This window comes from Belonocnema kinseyi, chromosome 6 (assembly GCF_010883055.1).
Source record: "Belonocnema kinseyi isolate 2016_QV_RU_SX_M_011 chromosome 6, B_treatae_v1, whole genome shotgun sequence".
In the NCBI taxonomy this organism is placed as follows: Eukaryota; Metazoa; Arthropoda; class Insecta; order Hymenoptera; family Cynipidae; genus Belonocnema; species Belonocnema kinseyi.
In genome coordinates, this window is record NC_046662.1 from 142,674,296 (window position 1) to 142,686,099 (window position 11,804).

General features: G+C 37.4%; 1 protein-coding gene across 3 annotated transcripts in view; it reads left to right on the top strand.

The window, feature by feature from the left end:
• The window catches only part of LOC117174760 (putative inorganic phosphate cotransporter), an 822,629-nt gene that overhangs the window by 476,722 nt on the left and 334,103 nt on the right, over positions 1-11,804 (top strand). For all 3 annotated transcript variants that reach the window (XM_033364112.1, XM_033364111.1, XM_033364110.1), the window contains one exon: positions 3,386-3,570. In XM_033364112.1, the coding sequence (XP_033220003.1) occupies positions 3,386-3,570 (185 nt within the window). The remainder of the gene's footprint in view (positions 1-3,385; positions 3,571-11,804) is intronic.

Sequence of the window (11,804 nt, forward strand, 5' to 3'; positions counted from 1 at the left end):
TTGGGATGCACGTGGAATTATACTTATTGACTACTTGGAAAAGGGTAAAACAATCTCTGGTGAATATTATGCATCATTATTAGAGCAGCTGAAAGAAGAAATAAAAAAAAAATGACCACATTTGGCGAGAAAAAAAATTCTCTTTCATTACGACAACGCCCGAGGAACTTCCGAAAACGCACTTTTCTGAATGATTAAAAAAACTTGAAAAGCGATTGACCAAGTGTATAGAGCTCCAAGGAGATTATGTTGAAAAATAAAAAAAAATTTACCCAAAAAAATTGTTTTTATACTTCATTCTAAGGACTTATTGAACTACCCTCGTATATACAAGTTTTAGAATCGCTGTACATAATGTCAACTCTCCTTTGAGAATTAAATTCATTTATCACAAATGAACATTAGACTTTATCCACGTCCATTGTCTCCTGTGATTGCGTTTTATAGCCCCATGGAAGTGTGTCAGTTGTATGAGGAGGCAGCATCCTCTTATCATCTCGCCAGCTAAGAGCAATCTTTTTTTGCTTAATCGAGTCAACTTCATGTTTTCGGCTTCGAATTAACCTTTGAGGTCGAATAAAATGTTGATAATGTAACAAAGTTTGCTTGTAGTCGTCAAACGTTATTGTTCTTAATGTGGATGCTTTGATACCTTTTGCTTTCTTGTTTCCCTCATTATTCCCCAAAACTTTATAGGCATATCATTTCGACCTTAACATAATAAATTCAGTTACAATTTTTTCGCTGCATTCATCGTTCATGAGCTACAAGACCTTTTTATGACGTAATTCAATTTCATAGACATTATTTGGTGGATAGTCTGAAGTGTCAAAATTTTCTGAATCTCTTTTAATATAATCATAAAAGTTTGTAACTGTAGTGTGGTAAATCAAGTTGTTTGTGTCAGTAAAAAGTTATTTTGTTTTGTCATTGATGGTGTCCTTCATGTAATTGTAATGAAAGTCATAAATCATTATCTTTGAAAGGTCAAAAACAGCGATCCCAATATAAATTGGTTTATTAAATTCAATTTTAATCTAAGTCATTTCAATGATCACCATGTCCTCACCAGATATAGTACAACCATGAAAGTTGAGTTCCAAAAAGTGTTTTTCAAATTCATTTTTACCTGCTTACGCAAGTCAGCATTCAAGTCAATATAGTACTTCAATCATGGTTTTTGTTTGAATTGTAAAACTCTATGAATTTTAACAAATTCCATCCCCAACTTTAAATACTGTTTCAAGTTTTGATAATGGAAAACGTAATTTGGTTCATTTTCAAAATTGACAAACCAATTAAAATCACTATAGGGTAAATATTGACTCATAGCCTTGCCGTATTAATTATTAAAATCAAAATAAGTGATGTAAAATTCTGGTTCCAATGGATTAAAATTTAATCCCGTGAATCTATTATTTGCTTTCGCATATCTGTTGGAACACTGAGGCAAACCACCTCTGATTGAACTTTTAATAAGTACACTGTTGAAAATGTTGTTGGAAACTTCCACTACATGTACTAGAAGCTTATTTCCGAAACGTAAGGTAACGCTGCAATACACAATGTTGTAGTTTCCAAATTCTGGCATTGGTGTGCTACCTTATATGTCTTGGAATTTTATAATATAAGTCTATCAGCTGGATATCTCGATGAGAACTTTTGAAAAATTTAAATTGGGCCAATTGCCAAAATAACTAGCATTAGTGAGTCGACGATCCGCGGGAATCTAATCGTGCACTAGGTAGCTTATCACGAATTCTACGAGAATTTTTTCAAAATTTAGATTGTTCAAACAAAAAAAAGTATTAAAAATTATGGGCCGACGATCCGGGTGTACTAGATCGAGCACCAGGTAGTATAATACGTATACTACGAGAAATTTAAAAAAATTTTAATTTTGTAAATAATGAAAAAAATTCTAAATGGTGATTAGACGACCCGGGTGCACCAAGTAGCGCCCCAAGTATCTTAGTATGTATTCTACGAAAACTTCTGCAAAATTTAGATTGTTTTAACAGCTAAAATTACTAAAAATTGTGTGTCGACGATCTGGGTGCTCCAGGTCGAACACAAGTTAGTTTAAAACGTTTTCTACCAAAACTTTAAAAAAATCTAAATTTTGTGAATAATGAAAACAATTCCAAATGGTGAGTCGGCAACCCGGGTGAACCAGGTCGCTCCTCAGGTAGTTTAGCACGCATTCTACGAGAACCTTTTTAAAACAAACTTTAAATGTTTTTAAAGTTCTCGTAGAATACGTATTGCACTAGCTGATGCTCCATCTGATGTACCCGGATCGTTGACTCACAATTTTGAGTAATTTTGGCTGTTGGAACAAGCTAAATTCTGAGAGAGTTCTCGTAGAATACGCGCTAAACTAACTGGGGCCCGACATGGTCCACCTGGGTTGCCGACTCACCATTTGGAATTGTTTTCATTATTCACAAAATTAAAATTTTTTTAAAGTTCTGGTAGAAAACGTTTTAAACTAACTTGTGTTCGACCTGGAGCACCCAGATCGTCGACACACAATTTTTATTAATTTTAGCTGTTAAAACAATCTAAATTTTGAAAAAGTTCTCGTAGAATACGTGCTAAGATACCTGGGGGGCGACCTGGTGCACCCGAGTCGTTGACTCACGATGGCTTCACGATGTACAACACTTGCAATGCATGTATTGCAATTTCGTCATTCTAATACGATGGTTGCAATTTTACCTTACGCTTGTTTTGTAGAATTCTGGTAGATGTGTGGTAGAACTCCAAGCATTTTTAACAGCGTGATAACATTTCAGCATCTGTTCGTAGATCGAGTTCAATTCCAGTATACTTTAACATAGCATCAAAGGAAAGGCCTATGCAGTACGCAAGTGACATTTGGATGGATTTTGAGAAAGAAGTCTTCTGTGCGCTGAAAAGTGAGAAAAAAAGAAGGGGTCAATATAGGAAAACGGTGGAGAAAGAGATTATTTTTTCTTTACTAAATACTGTCACTATCAGTTTTTATTACTATGTTTTTTCATATAGAAAATATGTGCAATATTTTATACTGACTATATTAATTCTCGTTCTTTCTGGATATTCAGAATTAATATTTTTATTTTAGATTCTGGATTATTTGACAATGCAGCTTGAATATCCGTATTTTGTAATCGAATATGTTAAATTATAAATATTGTAATGTCATTTATAGAAATAGAAAGTCTTACCGTGTATGAAACATCATTCAATAGGACTGCACTTTCACAAAGTTTAAGTCCGATCGTTTTGTTTCAGTGGGTATCGCTTGAAAAAAGCCCTGTTATAGACACATACTATATAGATTTAGATTACGTCTAAAATCCTATTTGAAAATAAGCGTGATATTGAATTTTTGTTACAGCCATGGTGGGGTCACGTCACATAGTGACTTTCATGCTTTTTCTTGGCATGGCAAATGCATACGTAATGCGTACAAACATGTCTGTAGCCATAGTGGCGATGGTGAATCACACTGCTATTACAGAAAGTCATGACGAGTACCCTAACGAGTGTGGAGTAGTAACCAATATCAATTCAACTGAAGGTGTAAGTATAATGATATATTACACATAAAATGTGATCTTCGGCTTTCGAGCTGGTGCCAAATGTATGTAACATGACACTTTATTTATAATCGTGTTGATTCCAGCCAGTGCGCCGCGACGACTGCTGCTCTTTTGTTTTAACGCCGCGCATGACGAATCTGCGTAGATAAATTCATCAGTATGTCGAAACCCCTTCGATGTGCGGGTGTACATTCGATTGTTGTGTTCGTTAATATTTAGCCCGATTGCTATAGTTTTAAGTTTTGTCGTAAGTTTTTAAGATGAGTGATGTGAATCAGCTTTATGAAAAATTTTATAACGTCTATAAAGCGTCCTATTCAAAGATGAAAGGGCCGGCTGTAGAATCTAAGGTGAATGAAATATGGAAAAATTCGAAAGAAAAATTTAAAGTTACGAATGATCTAGTTAATTTTATTAATGAAGAAATAAAAAGTGTGAAAAAGAGTATTACGACAAAGGTCAACAGGCTTGAATTTTTTCACTATGAGATCTTCAGAAGTAATTAATGATTGTAAATCTAGACAAAACACTGAAAATGTTGAAACTAATAAAAAAATGAATCTGAATCTGTGAGTGTACAGTCGAGCGATAATTCAAATCAGTTTATTTGTAACCAAGAAACAAATATTTTAAAAAGAAATTATTCCACGCCTGCTCAAGATTGCCAGCGCAAAAGAATTGAAGCTTTAGAAAGTATATTAAATGGTGAATTATTAGCAAGAGATTCTGGTTTAAGTAATGATATTGACAATAAAACTGTGAAAAAACACAACTAGATGTAAATAAGGCTAAACTTATGTATAAAAACTAAACAAACAAATGCTATGCATACAAAAAAGCATAGAGAAATAGTTAAACTTAAGTTAACTCAATCACATAAAGATGCTTGTAGAATTAGGATTTCATTGATCTAAAAGTGCTCTATACTCTCGCCTCTTGCCAAAAAATTCTGCCACGGCGTGTGGTAAAAGGCACGTTTCGAAAGTTTCGATTAAATTTTGTAGAGCGCAGGAAGATAATCATAAAACGCATAAAGATGGTTGGTTTTGTACAGCATCTCTTGGATATGTTGAATGCTTAGCTTCTATTTTGTGCCCTGACTGTCTTGGTTTTATTTCACAAGATGATAAAGCGCGTGTTCCGATTGGAATAACCGCAGTTCGAAAACAATCCCCATTATTAATGCATGTTGCGTATCATATAAAACTGCCCGATCACACTTTTGTAGTTGCTGAAAAACACAAATTGATTCCTTCGGTTTATGCTGGAATAAATATGAAAGAAAAGGATTAGGAGAACCTGAAGCAGTATCTTACTCGGGTCCAACATACATAGCAATTCAAAGTGGCAAACAATCTTCGTCGACAGCGGCTAGTTATGCAATCGATTTTGTAGGGCTTTCTGAGCTAGAAATTTTTACACATATTGTAAAAATAACTGGCATTGAGAAACCTATAATTATACTTTCTGCTGATGGTGATCTAGATGAAAATCCTTGGTAAGTTATAAAATATTACTTAATTCAAATTACAGTTATTTCTAAGCAATTTTTCATTCGTGAAAGTTTACATTGTATTTTAGTGTATGGAAATATTTATTTTCATTAATACAAATAGTGTGCATTGAAAGTTTCTATTTGCTATTTAAATATTCTATTAAAAAGTATAGAATGACAAATAATACTCTATAATTAATGTTCTAGCTATCCCGAGACAATTCAATGCGCAATTCAACATTTTAAATTATATGGCTTAGATGCTATATTTATTGTCTCGAATGGGCCAGGGCGTAGTGCGTATAATAGAGTAGAGCGGAAAATGGCGCCACTAAGCAGTCAGTTATCAGGAGTGATATTAAAGTATGATGCATGCGAAAGTCATTTTAACGCAAGTGGGAAAACGACTGACAAAGACTTAGAGCATACAAATTTCGAAAATGCAGTAAAACGAAGATTCTGACTTCTCCGTTTTATTTACATATACACAACAAAACTTTTTATTATTTTTTCCCCAGGGCTCTTAATTTTTTTTAATGGCCCCAGACAAGCTTCCGTTTGCCGCCCTGCAGAAAATGATTTTATCCCACAAAAAAACACTGGTAAGCCTTGAATCAAATAATTTTTTTTTAATACTTTTTTTTTAATGCCCAAGCTCATTATTTTGGTAGCTTGGCGTAGGTACCTGGATGTATTACTTAAGAAAGACACCTGAGAGGTCACTTAAGTAAAACAAAAAACTCAAGTTAATGTTAATTAAATACCATGGAAATTTAATAATTAATTAAATGAAATGAAATGCGAGAAAGAGTAAAACCGCGCCTGTTATCACTCCTGATTGACAATTTTATACCCAAAAAAATATACATAAGCCCGTTCACCGAGTTTTAAATATCGAACGAACAGAGGTTATACACTACTTCCGCCCTGGAGAGTTAAGCAATCAGATTTCTCTGCGTCTACTGATGCCATTAAGGAAATACGAAATTCAATACTTTCAAAAAGGAACATTAAAAAAACAAAGAAAATATATAAGCCGCCCACCTCACGACCAATCCACGTCCAGTTACACAGAGAGTAAAAGAAAACACTTCCTCACACGAGGCTCGAACGACAAAAGACAACGAGTTCGCTCGTCTCGGCAGCACGCAGGCCGCCAAATCTCTCCCCTCTGCGCAGGTGGACGAGATGTGTCTTCTGCGTTGTCGTAGTGTTATAGCGTATGGAGGGAGATTTCGGGACCCTACTGCCCAAGAGATGGTGATAGTGGTGCTGCGACGAATCCTCAACGATGAGATTTGAATCACCCCAGGTACAGGATTTGAAATGCGGGAATCTCATTCACATTCAACCCCCGGTGAATAACCTTCGGTTGTGCCTGCACCTGTACGGCTTCAACCCGCCTTGCTTCCTTGTTGTTTGTAGCGCTGATACTTGATGAAAAATGATGCTCCAGGGAAGAATTATTCTCTCCTCCATCCCCCTCTCGTACTCGAAACTCGGTGAGTTTCGTAAAAAAAAATGAAACAAAACCCCCAAAAGAATTAACAAGAGTGACTTACTCTTTCTCCCTGTAAAAAAACCCATTATAGTGTGTTTTACAAAAATATAATTATAACACATTTCAGAAAAAGTAAAGAAAACATTAAAAGAAATAAGATAAGTTGGTCCTCGTTCGAGCCTCGTTGGTCTGTTTTTAATGGATATTTCCTCCAAGAGGGGAAAAGCTGCTTACAAATAAATAAAACAAAGAGTATATACAAAGTAATTTGCAGGTGAAACCTGCAACATTACAACTCCTCCACCCTTAGAGGAAATCCTGGGGGTTCATTTTTCCCCCTGCTGTCGAACAAGAACAATCCGGGTAGTAGGCGGCTTAATTCCGTACCATACTTTTTAAATCAAAATTAAAAGAAACTAAAAATCACCCGCTCCAAAGTGGAACCACACAATCTCATGTTCAAAATCTAGAAAAAATCTAGAACAAAAAAAACATATGAAAATCATAAAACTAACCACCACCAATTAATAAACAAAGAAATAGCCTTAACCCAATTCTGCGGGTAACACTATGAGAAATATGCCAGCCACATGAATTAGTAAAAAAAACTGTAAAAAGAAAAATCAAAATCACAAAATCCAAAGAAACCAAAAGCATTCCAAGACGAGAGGAAAAGTCGTGGTTAGGACTAGGGACTATGAAAACGTTTGTTCAGTTTGACCGATATTTTCTTGTCCTTTGAGGATAATATCGTCCAACAATTCAAAACCCGATCTCCTATCTGATACTTAAAATCACTTCGCGATTGGCTGTGATAATGATTTTGCTTCTCATGAGCCTCTTCTAAATGAAGCGTCACTAGGTCTCGTAATTCTTTTAGGCGCTCCATACGCCCCATCTATTTCTCTCTATCTGGCTCGGAAATATTATCGGGGCTCTCTTCCTCTCTTCGGAGGCTTAATTTCGGCCGCAATTCCCTCGCACAGTTTAAGAAGGCCAGACTCACTCTAGTAGTTGTATTGACCGCGGTATTGTAGGCCTACCTAAATTCATGGCGAAAAACATCCCATTCTTGCTGATTCGAATCCACAAATGATCGAATCATTGTCTTCAACACACGATTCATCCTTTCGCTCGGGTTTGCTTGAGGGTGATATACTGGGTGATATAGCTTTAAATAGCTAGATCTTCCAAGGCTGTGCATACATTGTTGGCATTGGCTGCTCTTAGGGCTTTACGCTCGATCTACTCAGGAAAGTAGTCAAGAAAAACAATAACTTAACAATTACTGGTTTTACTACGAGTGTAAGGCCCATACAGTCAATAGATACCAAAGCCCATGGTTGATCCACTACCCTTTTCCCCATTAGACCCGGACGAGCCTGCTGTGAAACTTTAGTGCGCTAACAAATATCACACTCTTTCACATAATTAACCACATGCCTAAAAATTCCGGGCCAATAATATGAGACCACAGCCCTAGCGTAAGTTTTTGCTACACCTAGGTGTCCTGTCTGAGGTTCATCATGCACCTCGGTTAACACCTGCTGCCGTTTATCGACTGTAAACCACCAATTTCCAGGCTTCTGTGGCGAATTCTGTGGCTACCTTGGCGACTTCCTCATCCTCATATATCTGTGAGAGTGCGTCAGGTACATGGTGTAAAGCACCTTTACGATGGACTTTTTCAAACCGGTACTCTAGTAGTTCCAACGATAAAGTCGTCAAAAGACCAGTCGGATTATGAAAATTATGCAGCCATCGCAAACTACTATGACGCGTGATCACCACGAATTTAAACCCTTCCAGGAAATAACGAAATTTTCGGATAGGCCAAACTACTGCCATACATTCCTGTTCCGTAGTGGAATGCCGACGTTCGGCATTCCAACCAATTCTAACGGTTATGTTTCCGCAACAAGCGTGTGAGGGGTTCAGCAAGCGAGGAAAAATTTTTTATAAAGCGACGATACCAGCTAGCCATACCTACGAATCTCCTAAGTTGCCGAATATTTTACGGTACCGGGTAATTCAGAACAGGTGACACCCGTTCCGCATCAAGTTGCAAACCACATTTGTTGACCTGATATCCTAAATACCGCACCTCTGATCGGCAAAACACACTCTTTGAGGGACTTATGGTTAGCCCTGCACCATAGATTTGATCTAACACCTTCCTAAGCCATTCCAAATGCTCCTCAAAAGTCTCGAACACGACGATAATATCGTCGAAATATGCGAAACAATGGGGGCGTATTTCATGGCCGATTAATTTATCAATCAATCGTTGGAAAGTGGCAGATGCCCTGCTCAACCCAAAAGGCATGCGCTTATATTGGAATAAACCATGTCCCGGAACTGAGAATGCTGTTACAGATCGACTGCCGTCCTCCAGAGGAACTTGATGATAAGCTAGAATCAAGGGAATGGTCGAAATATAATTAGCCGACCGTAACTTATCCAGGATATATTCTAAAAAAGGAAGTGGGTATGCATCACACGTAGAAATTTAATTGACTTTTCTATAGTCAATACACATGCGATATGCACCGGTAGGTTTCTTCACTATTACGACTGGACTAAACCACTCTGAATTGGATGGTTCAATAAAGTCTTCCGATAAAAGCTTATCCACCTCATCATACATTACTCCCAATACAAGCGGAGAAACGCGACAGTGTCTCTGTTTGATTGAGAAATGCCCCTGAACATCAATTCTATGTTCAATGAGGTGGGTACAACCATATTTCGGAACGCCGGATGGAATGACTTCTGCAAGAAATTTCTGAAGACAGTCACTCTCGTCCTCCGACAATTCCACTAATCCACAGCAAGTCTCTTGCTGTCTGATAACGTCACCGCTCATATGAGTGGTTCTACCGTCCCTATAGTGAACGATTTGTTCCTCACCAGGAGGCCTAGCTAAATATCTCCCCCTTTTCTAAACCCATCTTGGATGAGACCGAACTTACGCATACAGTCCCTGCCCAAAATGCAATGTGGTGATAACGCTTTACTTATTCAAAAAGATGCTTCACGCTATCTAATTCTATCGGTAGGAATACCCGCCTCAGAATCTGAGATGTTGCCCCATTAGCTACTCTCATCATACGTGCTTTAGCATCCACCATTTTCCTAATATTTTCTGCTATTAATTCCTGCGCGAGGGATTCCATTAAAAATGAACGTGAAGAACCACCATCAATAAGTGCGTCAATCGTTCGCGTACCGGCCCTAATTTTCGTGAACAGCCTCATGGCCTTTTCTTCGGTCCCGAACTCCCCATATGACGGTATTTCACCTGCAACTTCCATACCTTGTTCGGTTACCCTGTTATCCGGCTGAATCGCTCTTAGTCAATCCTGAACTACACTAGAGTCCCCTGAGCTCATCTACGACTCTCCTGTAATACTTCTCCGTGCATTGCTATATCCTTCAATCCAAGATGATCTGACGTGCTAGTACTAGCAACGGCACCCCTCCCCCTGAAATACAGCTAAGGGGTCAGAATTTCTGCACCTAGGATGGATTTTAACTGGATCTTTAGAACTGCTCTCCCATATTTTATCTAAACGGGAGGTTTTTGTTCGTTGAATATATTGCCCCATTCGGACAATCACATTATTCGCCGTTCTGGAAATTGACGGAGCCAAAATAGTAATAGTCGGCTCATGAGGACTTAGGACATTTAAAATAGGGGTGGCCTAAATTTGTGCAGTCCCTACATTTATATTTTGTATATATTTCTTCCTGTGGGATACCTCTCGAGTTACTTCCGGTAGATTGTTTAGTTGCGGAATCCTAAATATCTTTCATAGAACTCGAATTCTAATTACCCTGACTTGATATTTTTATCTATTCAAGTTGTTTTGATAAATTAACAATCATTTCAGTCAAGTTTTTCAAATCCGCGTTCTCTTTATTTTGACTCTCCTTTTTGAAACGGGCCTCTAACAATTTGATTTGATTCCGCAAATTTTCCATACCGGAATCCCTTTCAGGTTCGCTTGTAGCTATCGCGGCTATCGGTACCTCCCCTTTCTTTTAGACGCTGGCTCTGTTCGGCTTTTTGCTCGCTCTGTAAGCGTTTGGCGACGCATATTACTATAAGCCTTATCCAGTTGTTCTTCTAGTACGATAGTACGTGGATAAAGTCCATACAGACCCATCATATACGTTAAGTAATCCATACTAGATTCTTCTGGACCCTGTCTACGATGAATTATCTGTTCCTCTAGTCACTTTTGATAATTAATATTCCCAAACATATTGCAAAAATTGAATTTAAAATCTTGTTAATTCCTCCATAAGTACCGATTATGCCTAAACCATACCAAGGCTATGTCATCTAAAAGAAAAGGCATCACTGTGAGAACATCTTCTTCACTTAAAGAATCTAATGTCCGCCCATCCTCTACGCTATCCAAAAATGTGATCACACTTGTATCACCACGCCCTGTAAACTTAATATTCCACTGCTTTGCGATTTGTGACAGACTTTTATTACCCATTCTATAGGGACTACTGGCCAATCAGAAAGCAGTAGGCTGCTCAGTATATGGGCCACTTAGTGGGCCGAGATAAGATATCTCGATATTGAGTATGGAGATTGTTTAATCCTGCATAGGTTTCATTCCGCATACCATAACCACTCCTGTGATCCGCTGGTCCTGATGTTAAATTATTTGCAAAAAATTAATTCGGTGTTCCTAATATGTCCTGATAAATAGGCCTCTGTCTCGCCTCATTTTCTATATAGTTTTGAAAATTAGTCACACCTGTTCTATCATTCTTATCTGGTTGCAACAAAAATTGTGCCTTATTAGAAAATGGTGTTGGAGGGGGGTGGTGCAGATGTCTAACACCCTCCAAATATAACCTATCTGGTCCCTCGTAGTCTATTAGCCTACCTGTATCTACATAAGCCGTTGATGATAGGGGAGATTGCAGTACCGTCCTATCCCCACTACTGCCCACCATCTCTAAATTTTGTGAAAGTTTTGTGGTATAAAAAAATGTATCAACTATGCAAGGTAAAAAAACACATTTAAGATAAAATCAACAAAGTTAGAAAATTACAAAGTTAGAAAATGACATGGCATAAAAAAATAAAAAATGCAAGATAAAATACACATTCAACAAAAATAAATCAATAAATAGGACATCACAACACGTATACAATAAATAATGTTTTAAAATCGTATACCAATCCAAATGA